The 18,654-nt window shown below is 39.0% G+C and overlaps 1 protein-coding gene across 1 annotated transcript in view; it reads left to right on the top strand.

The window, feature by feature from the left end:
- Positions 1-18,317, top strand: part of Slco1c1 (solute carrier organic anion transporter family member 1C1) — a 42,232-nt gene extending 23,915 nt beyond the window's left edge. Inside the window, exons 10-15 of the mRNA XM_055611588.1 lie at positions 4,735-4,930; positions 9,562-9,727; positions 11,615-11,799; positions 12,911-12,975; positions 16,188-16,305; positions 18,002-18,317. Coding sequence (XP_055467563.1) covers positions 4,735-4,930; positions 9,562-9,727; positions 11,615-11,799; positions 12,911-12,975; positions 16,188-16,305; positions 18,002-18,224 — 953 coding nt within the window. The 3' untranslated portion in view covers positions 18,225-18,317. The remainder of the gene's footprint in view (positions 1-4,734; positions 4,931-9,561; positions 9,728-11,614; positions 11,800-12,910; positions 12,976-16,187; positions 16,306-18,001) is intronic.
- Positions 18,318-18,654: the final 337 nt, after the last annotated feature.

Raw genomic sequence — 18,654 nt, 5'->3', positions numbered from 1 at the left:
CAGTAGCGATGTGGTAATGACGTGTCATTTACCACTCACCATAACACACTGCATAGGTTTACTACTTACTTCAGTACTCCTCTCTGCTAACTCTGGTCAGGTCGTTCGCCCACATTGTTGGTTTATTTTGCTGGCCAGTCTTCCACTTGGTGGCTTCTGGCTGCTGTATGTATTTCCTGATACAGCTTTTTCAGGGAATATTGCAAACATTTCTCATAAACTTTGCCTTGCTTTTAATTTTTTCCTTTTATTTTCTCATGCTGTATAATCTGAACGCAATTTTCTTTTTCTCTACTCCTCCCAGTTCCTCCCTGCCTGATTTGGCATAGGCCTTTTGATTTTGATAATGGTCATGACCAGGATTTTAATTAAGCCCAATTTTTGGTCTTTTTCTTTTTTGTGTTATTCTGATTATGCTTTTAAAACTGTATATTAAGCCCCCAAATCATGGAGATGTTTTCCTGAATACTCCTAGCGTTAAAATTTAATTGTTTCATTTTTCACCTGTTGGAACAATCCATTTCTAATCAAACTTATTTATATAATATGAAAGACAAGGTTCAATCGAAATAAAGAGGGAAAAAATGTCCAACACTTCTCAGGAATTTTGATGAAAGCCATGTCTTTGAAGATGTGGATCCTCTTCATTATTCAAGTTTTACACCATTGCATCTGGGTACTTGATCTCTCCCACACTGGAGTCATGAACAAGGGTTGTTTTCTTAATTTCAACTTGAAATCTGTTTTTCAAAAGGGAATATTAAGAACACTTTTTAGAGAGAAAAAAAACAGAGCTGAAGAGGTGGCTCAGTAGGGAGAGCCACAAGCCATCTGCACTTGCCACAGGTCCAAAGGCCTGAAGAAGAAGATCCCTGGGATAGCTTTAAAACAAATGAAAATAGTCGTAGTTTTTTGTGGGAGGCACAGAGGTTCTTGTGCTGTCGGATAAGCACCAGAGGTATCAGGAACAGTAAATAAAGGGTGTTGTCTTCTCAAAGGGAGATGTACCATCAGTTTTCTGCCCAGGAGGCTAGGAAGTGGTTAATCACCTGGCTGGTGGTTAATCTGTGTGGCTGAGACTGTACTGGATTCTGCCCACACTCTTTCCTTGAGCTTTTTTTTCTCAGTTAATCTATAGAAGCCATCTTAACGGAAGATGTCATACATACTTTACAAAGACTTTTGATATAGCCACATCTTATGCTTTGTTGTGCACGTTGGATTGAATTAATTGCCATCAGGAGACTTTTCACCAAATTGTGCCATACTTAAATAAGCCTAAAATAAACTACTTAGGGTCAGACTCTCTAAGTTTGAAACAACATGAGCTGTTGAGTTGTGTTGAAAATACCTTATTATTTCCTTATGCTTTGCTGACCATAATGTTCACAGAGGCCTCTGATGTTCTTTGAGACTTTCATACTTGCATGCAGTATGCTTTGATCATAGATACCCTCACTACTGCCTCTAATGTACCTAAGAGTCAGCACCCATCCATACTCCCTCCCAGCTTTATATATTTATAAATATGTGTTTATTTATAAATATATTAAATAAATATATATAGACAGATAATAGATGATATAGAAATAGACAAAGATAAATAATAGATGATAAATAGATGATAGATTGTATATATGTACATATATATGTATACGTATGTATAAATATGTAAATGTATATATGTATATATCCTACTGAGTCCAATTTGTGCTGCACATATGTTCATGGGTATAATACCACCTACTGTAGCATGATCTACCCACAAGTAGATACACTCTTAAAGGCACTGACTCCTTCTTTCCTAGCAGCCATCAACAATCAATGGCTCCCCTAACGGAGTCCTTCCCTTATACATGTTGGAATTTTGGCTACTTTGATCTCATGCAAGCAATCACAGCAGCTGTGAGTTCATGAGTGCAGTCTTGTCATGACCGTAAGAATGATAACTGAGAGTTTCTCAGCATTTTTTACAGAACAATGTTTTATGTGCTTATTGTATGTGTGTGTGTGTGTGTGTAGAAATGGGGACTGTGTTACTTTTCTGTTATTGTGATACAACACTATGACTGAAGATAACTTAGGGAAGAGAGAGGTTAGTTTGGTTTATGGTCCCAGAGGGGTGAGTCCATCATAGCTGAAGCAGAGGCATGGCAGCAAGGAGAAGGAGCAGGAAGCTGAGAGCTCACATCTTCAAGTGTAAGCACAAAGCAGAGAGAGAACTGGGAGTGAAATAAAACTTTAAACTCAAAGCCTGCTCCCAGTGAAGTACTTCCCCAAGCAGGGTTGAACCTCATTACAACTTCTCCAAACAGCCCCACCAGCTGGAGACCAAGTGTTCAAATGTCTGTGTCTGTGAGTGACACTGCTCATTCAGATTACCACAGCGACTAACAGAATGGATACAGAATCCATAGCACAGTTGACTTGTAGGATGGAGGATGGATGGAGAGAGAACAAGAAAATGAGCTTGTAAATCTCCACACTTAGAATTTTTTTTTTAAATTAGGATAAACTGTTAACATGAATGAATTTGGATCACGAGTAGCAGATCTGTTATGTTCTGTTTTTTGTTTTTAAAAACAGCATCTGTTCTTTGTTTTTAAAATAGCAACCACATAGCTGACTGTTGCCCCTTCCAAATTCCCACAATACTTTTATTTCATTCACTTGCAATACCCACAAATCATTGTTTAGGTGGAAGACAAAAGTAGTGTATCCTCGGCTCCATTTTATTAAATTCACAGTCATACCCTTATGAAGGTGATTCAGCTTCTAATCTAGACTCTACCCTGGAGCTATGTTCTTACCTAGGCTGGGATGGTTTCTAATCTGTCAATTTTAATATTAAGAATTACAACATATAGTAAAATAAAAAAGATGAACTAAATGTCTTTTCATCTATTGATACACGGTGAATATATTTAAAAAATAAGGTAATTTAAGAGCAAAGCAGAAAGACGGTTCTTTTAATTTAATAAAGATTAGTTAAAAGATTAAGTATAAATTATGTAATAAAAGAAAGTATAAAGAAAAAAATGGTATCTTATTTATCTTTGTGATGTATAGGGGTTGAACAGAGGCACCTGCACAGCATTCTACCAGTAAACAACAGCCACAATTCCTCTCTTTAATTTTTATTTTCAGCATCTCACTGAAGTGTTCAGGTGGGCCTCAAACTGTCTCTGTAGCCTTCTCAGGCCTCAGAACCTCCCTGTATCTGTTTCCTGCATAGTTGGGATGTTAGACCTGTATTTCAGGTCTTGTCTTTCTCTAAATATACAGGACGCACTCCTCACTTCCCATACATTATTTTCGTCTTTGTCAATATGAGAAAAATGAGTTGAATATTTTTTTTTTTGTGCTAGATATTGTGCAAAGAACCACTGATGATTCCATCATCTCAACATCATTTCAGGTTCAACATTTTAAATCATAAATAAAATCTGGCAACATTCCCACAACTGGGAAAGTCCACTCCTGACTTTGAGTGATTGAGATCATTCAGAAGAAAGTCACACTTAAAACATTGTATGTAATTACCTTTGAACTGTATTATTCTGTTATGTATATGATACAAAAGTATATTTTCTGTTGAGATGTGGGGTCCCATCTTCAGGACATTTCATTATACTCTAAAATTTTCCAAAATTCAAAACCATGTTAGTTAGTTAGTTATTCCCAAGCATCTATGTAAGGAATGGTCAGGGTGTAATGGATAGAGAGCAGGCAGGTTTAGAGACATTTAAGACATTTAGAAAACTCCTTGAAGTTGTATGGCTGGTAAGTGGCTGAACTGATGATACCTACACCCTGGTACCTAGCTCTCTGAGTACATACTCCCTATCACCTGGTGAGACCACTCCCTATGTTGGTTTTAAATCACATTTGCTTGATGAGGTTGCCCAACTCTCTAGAATTCCATTTCTCAATTACCTTGAATAAGACATAATTAGCATACCCAAGTTATGGAAGTCAGGGGACTTGACTTTAGCCTCCCTATATTTAAATGGAGTCTTACTCATTACTAAGCAAAATCTTGAAGAAATTGCTCTCTAAATAGAGGATGATAATATGCTTACTCTTAAGATTGCAATGAAGACTAAACATGAATGAATAGTGTATCAAACGGTTAACTGAGCACCTGGCACGTGATTTGCAAATGACAACATACACCATGTAGCTGTAAAGAGACCAGTAAAGCAAGAGACTGAGGAGATGGGTCATTAAACTGTTTGAGCTAGAAAACAGATGGCAAAGCAAAAAATCAAACATTTCCTTCATTCTCTGTGCCTGTTACTCTACAGCATTGAAGACATTAATTGAAGACAGCATTGAAGAACATTAATGTCTACCTGATTGCCATATGATTGAGAATGTTAGCTCTGGGCATCTACCACAAAAGACATCACTTCATTGACTCATTCAGCATTCTTGGGGTTGCCCTTGAGTTGCACATTGTGTCACATGGAATGTGAGACTTCCAGACTACACTTGTGCTATTGTCATCCTGTGACCTTGAATCTTATCACAGACACTTGATGTATGTTGGCCAATAAGAGTAACTGAATATTTTCATAAGTTAAAAGGGCAACACATTTTGATTCACCAGAAACATTGAATTTTTTTTTTGTTTTCTGTTTTTGTTTTTTTGCAATAACTAAAATCAAGTGTGTGATGCTCAGAGATTTCGTGTATGCAACCACTGAGTGACATATTTTCCTTATTCTGCAGGGCTCATCAACATTCCTGCAGTGGCCCTTGGAATATTCTCTGGGGGAATAATCATGAAGAAATTCAGGCTGGGTGTGTGTGAAGCTACAAAACTCTACTTGGGATCATCTGTCTTTGGCTACCTCCTCTTCCTCTCTCTGTTTGCACTGGGATGTGAAAATCCCAGTGTGGCAGGACTGACTGTCTCCTACCAAGGGTATGTTTCCTCATTATATCATTTGAGGAGATAGGATTATTTAATTCAGTTGCCAGAAGAGTTTTCCAATTAGATTAACTTAATGTTTTCAGCCTCCTAACTATAGAAGGGGATTTTTAATGGAGTAGCTGACACTACTTAAAACTTAGAATTTGTTATTGTTACCCAAACTTGTTGTTTCTTCCAATTTTGAATTTGAATATCTTATACAAATATAAAAATTGCTAAATCTATATCTTATGATAGATAATTAACCTGACAAATGAAACAATGTAATCATGGGAATACAGACCTTGAATTGTTAGTTAAGTGATGATTTATGAGTTGAATCAATCTGGCTATAATTTTTTTATTTTAAAAAACAGAATAACTGTATTTTAAGCTTGTTGAAGAGCTAAGTAATGTCATATACATGAAAATGATTAGTACTTTCCTGCCATAAAATAGCTGGAAGCAGTTGCCCTTTATCCCCTCTGGACTCCAGATTAACTGGCCTGGCCGTCCTTTCTAGTCTCTGCTGTGTTAAAAATCACAGCAAGGGTTGAGGAGAAAAAGCTATCTCACAGGAGCTGTCTTTAGCTGTTCGTCTTGAACTGAGTTCAAAGAACATGAATAATTTGCATTTCCTGTTGTTGCTCTTATTTTCCTTTGTGGTCGGTGATTTGATTATGCCATTCCTAGTTTCTTTCTTAGTGTAAGCCTGAATCTTGCACAGTTGACTTGCAGGATGAAGGATGGATGGAGAGAGAACAAGAAAATGAGCTTGAACTATCTCCACACTTAGAATTTTTTTTTTTTAAATTAGGACAAACTGTTAACACGAATGAATTTGGGTCACGAGTAGCAGATCTGTTATGTTCTTACTAGCATCTGTTCTTTGTTTTTAAAATATTTCACCATCCCATTTAAGAGTTCTTCCTATCGCTCCAGCAGAGGGAGCAGCTGCATCCTTTCAGCTATTTCTACACTGTTCATCTGCAGATCTTATTGAGCTTCTACCATGTGCCAGAGAGGCTTTAGGTTAAATCTTCCAGACTGCTTGAAGCTCTGCAGAGGCAGGAAGTCAGACTCTCCAGCAACTCTTTTATTCATTACTTTCTTGTTTCCAATCTCGGTGACAAAATGCCTGACAAAATGCACCCTACAAAAGGAGGCGTTTAATTAGTTTTAAGGGACACATACAGTCCATCATGGACAGAATAGCATAGCAACAGGCCATCCCATGGCTTTGGAAATGCACCAGAATTGCTTGTTCACATGTCAACAGGCCAGGAGGAAGGCTGTGCTATCAACCTCGGGGTCTCTGACCTAGTGACCTACTGACCCTACCTCCTAAAGCTTCCACAGTTTTCCAGAAGACCTTGATCTAGAGGTAGAGTCAAGTATTCAAGCACATAAGTTTCTAGGGGACATTTTACATTTTCTGAATCTCTCCTCTATTCTGCAGTTCTTTGCCTGCCTCTTGCTCTCTACAACTCCCCCTTTCCTGTTCATCTTCCTGTCTCTACATTCTGGCCTCCATTTTCTTCACCAACATGGTTTCTTCCACTTGTACCTAAGCACACACTATATTTTTTTTCATCTAAAATGAAAATGTAGTGAATAGAAAGGTAAAAAAAAAAGTATGACTACCAGGGTTGTGAGGCTAAGGAGTTTGCTGTGGTCAGCAATGGACATGAAAAATAGCAATGGTAACTATGAATTGCTAGAAGACTGCAGAAAATAGAAATCCTGTGTTATTTTTGACTGTACCTTTCATACTCATTATAGACCAGCACAGTGTAATCATTTGTATTTTTCAATTTAGAAAACATCATGGCTTCCATTTTCTAATGCATGTCCTTTATAACCCTATACAAGTTAGTTTTGCTAACCTTCTTTGAAGGGTAGTGAGTTTTTAAAAGTCTGTTTGCTTCCCAGATTTGATGTTTATCAAGTGCAGATCTTGACCTTGAGCACAGGCACGACTCAAACTGTACTGCTGTTTTTTCTACATCATGTCGTTTCTAAAGCAAAAGCAAATACATAGACAACAGCTGTGAACTTTTGAGGTTCATATTATGAGCACGTCCATGATAAAGAATGAAATACTTTAAAGAAATGAAAGAGTATATACTGACTGAGTACTTCCCTCTTCAGCAGAGTCACCTTGAGAGACTGCAGGTGAATTGGTGTCATGCTGTCATTGTTTGGTGCATTCTGAACTCATCTTTCAAAATTGCTTTCCACACTTTTAAAACATCCACCCACAGTGCAAAGATGTAACCTTTGAGAATAGCTGTTCCATTGAGAGCAGCTTAAGTGGGCAACTCCATCAGGGGAACCTCTGACCTCTCAGCACAGCTCTCCTAAAGAAAAGCCCTATTCGGGCATAAACACTCTGATGTGTTTATTAAAACTCTTCTTATAATTAAAAATTTAAGCCAAAACCCTACTGTCAAACACATCCTTCATAAGATGTGTTTGCAGTTAAAGTCTGCCCTTGATGGCAAAGTAAATATATCCTCAGTAATGTAAAATAATTAACTTCAATGCAAAATCCTCCCCTGGGATTGCTTTGTTGGAAAAGGTTATTTTGATTCTAGACGTCTGAGAGGTCCTCTCTTGACAACCGGGGGAATATTTCTTCTGTAGTAAGGAGCATAATGCTGCTATGAGAACAAGACTTAGATGCAAGAGGCCTGGGAGGGTTTCACTCCCAGGTTTGTCACTAAGAAATGGTGTGAGTTTGAGCAAGTGCCCTCCCTTAACCTGACTTTCCTGATATGCAAGTTACTGGGTGCCCCCTTCTCCCATCCTACCAAGTTCCACTAGAGGTCTAATCATCTGTGACGTTTTCTGCACGGGACTTATAGGGGCCTGATGCTGGCTGTTCAAAGACATACTGTTATTACAGGTTCAGATGAAACCTATCATCTCAGTCAACACCTAATACTTTGTGGAAGAGAAGGAGAGTAAATGCTGCCAGAGGAGTTCCTATAGAGCTAGTTAAATGCCCTTTTGTTCTGTTGAAGTTACTTTGAGATGGCTCAATCCATAGCAGACCAACTTAATAAATTACTGTTACCTAACTTAAAAAAATTACTGTTATAATCATATAGGAAATGCTCATTAAAAGGAAGGGCACACAGCCCCTTTGGAGGAATGTGGAAGTACATGATTTTATTAATAGGGAGGCTGAAGCAGGTGGTTTGAGAGCCCAAGCCTCAAACCAGGGTCCACAACAAGACCCTAACTTAAAAGGAAACACTTACTATTTTTGTTGTTGTTGATTCAGTTTCTATAAACCACATTTATGAGAGTTGTATTAGAAACTAGCATTGTAGTAATAAATAAATAAACCCATGTGGCCTCCACTGAGTGCACATTTCAGTATACTGTTTGTTAATTTAAGTCTCAAAAATGTCTGCATAAAACCAGATTAAGCAAGGTGAGAGATTAATACAAAAGAAAATGAAATGAAGGAGGAAACTGGATTATGAAAGGTCTATGGGCATAACACATAACATAAAGTCAAAATGACACAAGAATGGGTAAGTGCCCTGTGGAGAGATTAGACTAAAAGAAGAAAACATTTAAGAAAGTCAAAACTTGGGGGATAAATATTGTCCATTAATATTTATAATAATTTCATCCTCCAAAAGCTAGCACTTCAGAGGGTTCTCAGTAAGTTGGTAGTTCATCGAATAATGTGAGACTGTGAGCAAAGATGATGTAGAATGTAGATGACCTCTGCACATGGGAAGAATATGGAAACAGAATTCATGGTGCAATATTGGAAAGATATAATGCAAGTAGGTATGGGGTCAGGATAGATGTAAGAAAGGTGTTCTCTGCTAGCTACTTTCATTCACTACAAACAATGCTCATCCTACTGTGTCCACATAGTTACAAAAGATAGCATGCACAATGTCATAAATTGACCTAGAATTTTACTTTCTGTCTTATAACCATGAGCAGAAATGCCTTTGCTCAGAAACTCATTAAAGGAGCCTAGAAGCAGGAGACTTTAATAATATCTTTACACCAAGAAGTGTAGGACTATTCGTAGAGATAACCTAGAACCCCTGCACAGATGTAGCTCATGGCAGTTCAGTGTCCAAGTGGGTTACATAGTAATGGGAAGAGGGACTGCCTCTGACACGAACTGATTGGCCTGCTCTTTGATCACCTCCCTCTGAGGGGAGAGCAGCCTTACCAGGCCACAATAGAGGACAATGCAGCCACTTTTGATGAGAACTGATAGACTAAGATCAGAAAGGAGAGGAGAACCTCCCCTATCAGTGGACTTGGGGAGTGGCATACAGGCAGAAAGGGGAGGGAGGGTGGGATCAGGAGGGGAGGAGGGAGGGGCTTATGGGGGGATACAAAATGAATAAAGTGTAATTAATAAAAAATTAAAAAAAAAGAAGTATATGTGATCAGAATGGGTAAACCTCTTTAAGGTACAGTTTAACGGAAATTCAGTTAACAGTTGGCTCATGAGATCTTTAACACAATAATTGTTATTTCAAAAAACATACTTGATTGCCAATATCACAGCATTTTTGTGATTTAAGAGCACTGACATTTTTAAATTGGGATGTTGCCTGCTAAGAGGTAATATTTTATACTGTTACATTTCTTTTCAGAACCAAACCTGTCTCTTATCATGAACGAGCTCTCTTTTCAGATTGCAACTCAAGATGTAAATGTTCAGAGTCAAAATGGGAGCCCATGTGTGGGGACAATGGGATCACATATGTGTCAGCTTGTCTTGCTGGTTGCCAATCCTCCAGCCGGAGTGGAAAGAACATTGTAAGCAATACCCCTAATATGTCTACTTTTCAGCTGGCTACTATGTAGACACATGTAGTTCCATTTGGGGCTCTGGAGTTCCCCTAGGTGGAAGCCCTGGTTCTCATCACACCCTTGTCCTTGTATATAAATATAGGGAATTTAAATCATTCTTGTGGACCTCAAGCTGAAAGAATTAAGGAAAGAATTAGTTGTGAAATGAGTACAACTTTCATAATTGTTTAGTCTACAACTCTTCATTTTATTGTAACAAGTATTAGCCCAGAATAAGAAAGTCCTAATCATCAGATCATCTCACTTTTAAAGTCTGCTTTAGGATCTGTGTCCTCTGTGCTCAAGGCCAGTAGACATAGAAGGTTTTAGGAACAGCACAAATATAGGACATTAAGAGGTCTGTATCTAGAGATAGGGCTTCAGAAAGCCCAGGAACCAGTTCCAGAGTAGTTGATGATTCTTAGGTAGTCTTGCTTGGTCACGAGTTGTAAATGGTCCAGGTTGCAGAGCTTCTCCTAAATTGAGTGGAGGAGCCAGACTCTAGGCAGGAAGTTTGCTCAGTCTGTCACTCACACAATTACCTGAGAGGAAGCATTTAAAGACAGGAAAGAGTTGTTCCCGCTTCAGTCTTCAGTGTCATTGGCCATGGTCAATAGGCTTGCTCTTTCTGGGCCCGTGTTGCTTCAGTTTACGTTGCAGAGGCCTGTGTGACAGAGGCCATTCATCTCACCATGAACTGGAAGGGAAAGAGGGCTAGAAGACAGGCTGTATCTTTCCAGGGCCCTCCTCAGTCACAGCTTCTCTACCTAGCACCTTCTCCCACTTATGACTAACCCCAATAATGCCATCATATTATGAACTTTTCAAAGAATTAGCCTACTGATTAACCCAGAATCTACATGACCTAGTCTTTTTATACAGATCCAATAAAATAGAATCCTAGCCCCCAATACTATACTTCCTGTTTAAACCTTAAAGTGGTTTCTTTTTGTATGGACACTCATTTCTGAAGACTGTATCCTCAAGACCTCCCAAGAGCCTTACCTCCAAAGTATGGGGTGTAGTTTAGAAGGAGAGGTCATGGAAGGTCCCTCTAATGAAATGTCTGAGGCGACAGGAAAATTGGGCAGGCAAGAGGAAACCTTCCCAGATTAGAGGAGCAAATCCATGAGAGATGGGTGAACTTGCTAAACAGACCTGCAAAATTATCCTAATGGGAGCCACTTGTGTAACCAAAACAGAGGGCAAGAGGGAAGATTGTTGACTAATGAGATCAGGGTGGAATCTGGGGTTCTTACATGATTTGGGGTTCTTACAGGTATGCAATGAACACTAGCCACAGGGTTGAGGGCAGTGAGAGAATCTGGATGTTCTGGACACCCAGTGGGTCCTGGTGGGAAGCAGAGAATTTGGTGAGAGAGGAAGTAGGTTGAGCACAAATGACCATCACACAAAGTGTAGTAGTAGAGAGGGAAAGGAGGCTGAAGATGGGGGATGGGAAGGGATGAATATGGCCAAAGCATACGAAGGAAATTGTAGCTAAGAAATCCAGCATTATATACAACAAAATTGTCCCTTATCAAAGAAAGAAAAGAGAGAGTGGTGGCTGGACTTGAAAGTGAGCACGGAGGAAGCAAGATCTAGGTGGATATCTTAAAATCTACTGAGGACTTTCCTTACGAGCCGTCATTTGTAGACTGTAGGTTACTCTTGGAACAGAGAAATGCTCTAAGAGATTTTACCCTAGCATATGCCAATATAGCAAAAAGAATATTTTCCCAATTGCTCTTGTAATGCATGCACATGATGCTAAAAGTCTTTTAAAATAAATATGTCATTTCGGTTTTAATTAAATATGCCTCAGTAATTGAACTTTTCTCTACTGTGTTACAGATATTTTCTAACTGCACTTGTGTGGGACTTGCAGCCCCTAAGTCAGGAAACTGGTCAGGCGTGATGGGCAGGTGTCAGAAAGATAATGGATGTCCCCAAATGTTCCTGTATTTCCTTGTGATTTCAGTCATCACATCATATACATTATCTCTAGGTGGTATACCTGGATATATATTACTCTTGAGGTTAGTACCGTGTCTCCTCACTCCAAGTTCACTATCAGATGGAATTTATTATTCTTCATGAGGTCATAGTTCTTGATAGCTTTTTGAAATAATTGGCCCCAGCCCTATGTTTCACTATCAGACAACCCTCTTTAGGTGAAAAAAAAAATGCAGCTGCATGGTTTTCTTACCTGAACGTGTTTGCAAGCCCTTGATCTAGATCAGTGTTTAAATCTCTTATCATTGACATTTCTTATAAACACTCTGTGGGTCTTCTGATGTTGGTAACAGCATTAGCTAACACAGATAAAATCAGACCTTAGATTAAATATGCTTTCATAAATATATGCAATAAACACTTGTGAGATTCTTGAAAGGTATGTTCAAGAACACAGTGTTTTGAAATGGTCATTTTGGTCTATAGGCTATTATTTTCTCTATATTCCTGCTAAGACTAGAATTTTCTGTGAAGATATATTTTTCTTCATCATCTGAGGATTCTGATATATCAATATTATGTGAATGAATTAAAAGACATTTTTATATATAGAGCCCTAAAAGATGTACTCATTTGCACATTTTAATTGGTATATAAGTTTTTAAGAATAATTTAAATAGAAATTAAGCATTAATTTCTGGTGTAAATCATATATGTTTAAGAATAGGAGAATTTAAAATTTTGCATCTGTCCTTTAAATAAAATTCATGAGACTTAAAAGAATAATGATTAGATAATCATCATGACCAGATAAAGTTTATACGAAAAGGTGTATGTGTGTGTGTGTGTGTGTGTGTGTGATATGTACATATGTGTACATGAGTATAGTGAATAAGTATAAGCAGGCCTTAGACTCATGTTGGCCATCACCTCAAATGCTCTCCCAGTATCTTTCCACCTTATTTATGGAGAGCATCTCCCACTCAGAACTTGACCAACAAGGTTAATCTCACTGTCCATCTTGCTCTAATGATTGCCTGTCTCTACACTTTGAAGCTGGAATTACAGCCGGTTACCAAGCCTACTCAGTATTTATACGGGTTCTGGGGATTTGAACTCTGTGATTTAACCACTTTTTAACCACCAAGAAATCTCTCAGGCCATGTTTTTAAAATGACGCCTTTTCTATTTTAGGTGCATTCAGCCACACCTTAAGTCTTTTGCACTGGGTATCTACACCTTGGCAGTAAGAGTTCTTGGTAAGTATAATCAAAAGAACATTTTTTCCTTCTCTTTCTCTCAACATTGTAGTGTGTGTGTGTGTGTGTGTGTGTGTGTGTGTGTGTGTTTATGCTGGTTTATTGTCAGGGTCCATGCAAACATCATGGGGATGCTTGCTGGCAGGGGAATGATCTTTGTGATGTAAAAAATGAAACTCTGGTCAGCACCACTTTATTAGGTGCTGGGCCAGAATCACCTAGAGTCTGACCTTACAGCTCAGCTTTTCTTTCAGGGTTGCTTTATGGAGCCTTGGCTAGTGTTTTGGACTCACAGAAGCAGCTTATTTTTCTTAAATAATTAAGTACAGGAAAAATTTGGGGGCAAAGTCTCCACATGACACAAAGCACCTGTGATCATTACAGTGGGTTCCACTGACTGATGAGCAGTCGCAGGGTAAAGGCCTAAGGAGGAAGGGTGTATAATCAGCAGAAGGATAGATTCTTTTGATGGAGGATGCAGAGTACATGGGGGCCTCGTTCATACGGACAGGCTCCATCCGCTGAGAGACTGAGCCTAAACAATGCCCAGGAATTGGAGGGTATTCAGGAAGGCAAAAAGATAGAAATAGCAAAAAGATCACCAAGTTGTTAGACAGCACCCACTCAAGCCTTTCCCTTGAAGGAAATAGGCCTGAGTGCTGGAGGAGTCTGGTTCCTCCAAGGCTTCCTCTGAGCTGAGCTTCCTACAGTTCATATTGTTGCACAGTTTCAAGTGAGTGTGGATTTCTGACATTTCACTGCTTAAGGACCATGTTGTGTGCTGTTCTGCAGGCGCAAATGTCGTCACTTTGTATGACCACAGTCATTTCCATAGTCAGGAAATCTGGTATGGATGAGCTACTATATCTTTTGTGTATTATACCATCAAATTTAACTCACTGTAACAATGTCCTCTACATTTCTGCACTCTCAATGCAGAGTGAGTGGAGAACCACATACTGCATTTAACTACCCTTTTCTGCCTCTGACAACCCTCCCTTTGCATAATAAGGCCAGCCTGGTCATCTCATGGAAGCCCTTCCTTCCCATTTGCCTGATTGTTTTTTTGTGAACAGCCAATAAAATCATTTCATGTTCTAACTGCACAAGTGACATTGTGTGTCACTTTGCCCATTCTGTCAGGAAGACCTGATTTGGGTATCAAGCATCACTGGTATAGAGCATTCTTGAGTATATAGAACATATTTGAGTATAGAGCATTCTTGTTGAAACTGAGGGCCATAACCATATCTGCGATAAAGGTCATTTGCCAATAATAACTGGTATGTGAGATGATCTCATTATTCCATTTCTGGCATATGTTTTGCCTGAAGCTAAAATGGCTGCCAATGATTCTATATTAAATCAATTATATCGTGACTAAAATTTCAGTGGATTTTTCTGAAGACAGGGTTTCTCTATGTAGCCTTAGCTGTCTATAACTTGCTCTGTAGATCAAGCTGGCCTCCAATGCATAGAGGTGTGTCTGCCTTTGTTTCCTAAGTGCTGAGATAAAAGAAGTACACCGTCACTTCCTGGGTAAAGCTTCAGTGGAATTTTAAGCAAGCAATATTTTAAAAACAATTCCTATTTGTTATCAAAGGCTTGTTTTTCTTGATGGTATCAAATGCAATAGGATGGCTTTAGTAAGAGTACAGTATGTTAGATAACTATACGCTGTAGCTTTGGGGTTTGAAGATGAAATATGCTCTGCAGGTTTCATTTGTTTGAGTGTTGGATCTTAAGCTGGTATCCTCATTTGGAAGATTGGAGTACTCTTAGAGGGTGGAGCTCAGCTGGGGAAGGAGATCTCTAATTGCTCGCCAGTGGAGGAGGATGTCTTGAGGTCTATAATTTGGGAACTTATAGCCTGAGTTTTCTATGCTTCCTGCTATATCCATTTACCAAGCATGACCCTGCTCTATGGACCAAGCCCATTGACATGCTTTCCCCACCATGGCTGATTCAAATACCCTGAACTGTGAGCCAGAAGAAACCCTTTAATTAGCTATAAAAATGCTGGCTACTCAAAGAAAACAAGCAAAGCAACACAAAACAAACAAACAAACAAACAAACTGTGCAAACCAGATGTTAATAGAGCGTCTATTTACAGTACCTAAAATAGAAATGAAGCCATGGAAATATTTTAATCCTTCCAGAATACTTTTGTTGAAACTTGATTGTGATAATTTATCATTTCTGATAGGAAAGATTGTGCCCTCAGTCATCAGTCATTGAGAAATAATGAGCACTATTGCATGTGTAAGAAAGATAAACTTCCCGTGCCTGGCCGATGCCTGCAAAGCTTGGTTGTATCAGAAAACACAATTAAACAAGTTGTTCCAGGAACAGTAAGGGTTGTGGAAGGGAACAACTGCTGTGGGCTGGTGAGCAGCGTTAATTCAGTTTAGGTCGGTCACTGGAATGGCTTTCTGAAAGGAATCATTTAAACTGAGAGACAGTGGGTATGTGCACCTTAAGAAGGAGGAAGCAAGGAAATTAAATCTGCTTCAGAGGAAGAAAGCTACTCAAGGCATTAGGCAGGAAGGTGGAGCATGTTAAGCCCCGAAAGTTCAGGGAAGCTGGGATCTGAAATGGAATGCAGTGGATACAACCTCCAGTGAGACCAGAAATGTAATGTTTGATCTGGGAGCACATACTCTGGGCAATTACCTGTGTGGTTATTTGCGTAGTAAATAGGTTAGAGAATAAGGTTAAGGAAATTGGCAAAAAGAACCTTTGGCTATTGCTTTTATTGGGGTGGGGTGTCTGGGAATTGAACCCAGTGCCCTGAGGTATACTAGACAAATTCTCTACCAGTGACTGTATACACCCTCCTTAAGCTTTACATGAGAGCAGTAGACAGAGGGGAATATACACCTAAGGGAGAGATTTTTACATGACTTGGGATTTATTAAAAGTGAGAGTCGGGCTCAATGATGACACCCGAGCTCACAGCCCTGGCCACTTGGTGAGTCCGTCAAGGCTGTGTTCACGTTGAGTGTAATGTGCCAGGAGTCACGCATTTAGAAGAAAACTGATAGTAGCTACAGCGTGAGTCTAGAGCTTGTGACCAAAGCCTGAGCCACTGAAAGATGTCCCAATGAGGAACTATGTTTTTTTTTATTTTTTATTTTTTTATTTCCCAAAGAATACTGTGCTCAAGCAAAGTGAGTGAAAATTAAGAAGCAATCATTTGTGTTTCTTACAGCAGGAATCCCAGCTCCTGTGTATTTTGGTGTTTTGATTGACATGTCATGCCTCAAATGGGGATTTAAAAAATGTGGAAGCAGAGGTTCCTGTAGATTGTACGACTCACATGCTTTCAGGTACAGTGTCAAACACATTCTCACATCTCTGGGCTGCCCTATCTCATTTTCGGCAACATCCCTGAAAATTAGAATGCCTTATGTAGTTTTATGTTTATAAATCAACCATAAACTATGATCTGTTTCACATAACATTTGATATTTGGATTAAAAAATATTTCCCAGTGTTAACACTGAATTTCATTTTGAATGACATTTCATGTCATCATTATTTTATTCAAGTTAGCATACAAAGTTTTCATGATTTCATGAATGTGTTTTACTATGATACTTTCACATATATGTATCATTATACTTTTTTCTAATTTCTTCCCATCACAAGTAATCATTTTTTAAAAATATGATAAAAATGAGCCAAGGAAAATGTTCTCACCTGTAATCCCAGAATTTAGATAATTCATAATTATTTGAGCTCAGCCTGGGTTATATAGTATGTTCTAGGCTAACCTGAGGCTACAGAGTGAACAACCCTTACACACACACACACACACACACACACGTAAGCTCAAACACTCACAGGTACATACAAGAACACACATACATGACAAATAATGAAAAATCCTAGAATACAGTACGGTTTTTGAAAGTGTATGGACATAAATGGCGAGACATTTCCTGAAACTCAGATGCATTTAAATTTAGGTCACACTCTGGGTTTAATTCTAGCCTTTTAAAACTGAGCCAAACTGTACCATTTACGTCAGCACTAATCCCCTGGGCAAGATCTGGATTTGGCTCTCAGTCCATCCGGCTCTTACTGCCAAGCTGATGTTCAATTATTCCAGTACTTAAAAAACACAAAAGTAAAAAGCTTTCTCTGTGTGGGTGAGCGTGTCTGGGGTGGAGAGCATGGTTTTCTCACTACGGTATCATTCAGTTCTGTTCATCAAACCTTTATTCTCCCCTATTGCTTGAAGCCATGCTCCAGTGGCTTAAAAGCAGGGACGTCTTTATTCAAAGACTTACAAGCTGAGCGCTTTGTTTTACAGAAATAAGACCGAGTCTTGAGCCCTAGGTTGCATGTGAATTAGGCAGATCACCTCAGATGAAATAGACTTAATAGGCTTTGATGGTATGTGTGAAGGGTTTTTGGTCTATGACCAGGGCTAGTTCAGGGAGTATAATTTGGCTTCTGCTCTCCTTTGCTGAGGCTAACTGTTGGCTGTAATGTGGATATTGTGTGATGCAGAGACTGGGAGAGCATTTACCAAGCAAGCAGGACAAAACCTGGAGCCTGTCTTGTGTTCTCCAGTTCTTTATCAGGCGATTCTGGTCTACTAAGAATCCTGACCCGTCTTCGAATTGCTTACTGCAGCTTTTCTTCGGAATGTACTGGAGAAGTATTTGAGACAGGCTCACCACCTGACATAGTCAAACCTAGACCCTTATGAAAGCGAAAGAAGCACTTTTGAAGTTGTAAGTGGAGAGTGATCGCCTAAATGGGACTGTCCCAAGCAGGCAGGAAGATGGCTACCCAACTTCAGGGACCCTGTAGACAGGAACTGGAGCTTACTATGTCATTTACACTAACCAGCAAACTGCTGACAGTAGCTCACCACTGTTCACAGTCACCAGCCTACTCTAAATCTTCGTCCTTCAGCAAAGTCATCATCACGCCGCTAGCAGCTTTATTTTACGTGTTTCTTCCAGGTTGAGTAACTGCAATGATCATAACCCAGATTGTCTCTTCTTTCAGACACATCTACCTGGGATCAACCACGCTCCTGGGCACAGGGTCCATCTTCCTAAGCATGGCTGTACTTTCTGTTTTAAAGAAAAAGCATGTTTCCAAGCACAGCAGCTTCATAACCACAAGAGCGAGAATAGTGGTGTCTTCAAGCTTCAGGAAGGAAACGTACGCTACGAGGGATCACGTGACGCAGCCCAAGTACTGGCCAGGCAAGGAGACTCGGCTTTAAATGAATCACCACAAATAAACAAACAAACAAACAAACACGAAAGTCATTTTATCCAATACATAAAAATCCTGCTAACGAATAAAATTATAATCAAAGGGCTTCAACTTGTAATTTCTTTTTTCTTTCAAAAGTATGTCTGCTTTGTCTTTGACTTTAAGCATTAGGGATGTAGATAAAAATTATTTTAAAACTTTTAAACTTATTTATACATTCATTTTAATGATTTTCTTGTTTCTGCTTCATTCTAAATTGTGTCCATTGATATGTGAGATGTGTTCTGAGGGGGGAAAAACCTGTTTATCCTGTCTGACATGTTATCGCTAAATTGAGTCACTTGTCTAGAATACATTTTGGGTGTTTCCTAAGGGGGCCTTCAGTTTTAACTCTTCTTTGGAATCCAGCAACTGATACAGAAAAGATTCATGACAGA

The sequence above is a fragment of the Psammomys obesus genome, unplaced genomic scaffold (genome assembly GCF_907164565.1).
Source record: "Psammomys obesus unplaced genomic scaffold, mPsaObe1.curated_primary_1811, whole genome shotgun sequence".
Lineage (NCBI taxonomy): Eukaryota > Metazoa > Chordata > Mammalia > Rodentia > Muridae > Psammomys > Psammomys obesus.
This window is presented reverse-complemented; position numbering and strand designations above follow the sequence as displayed.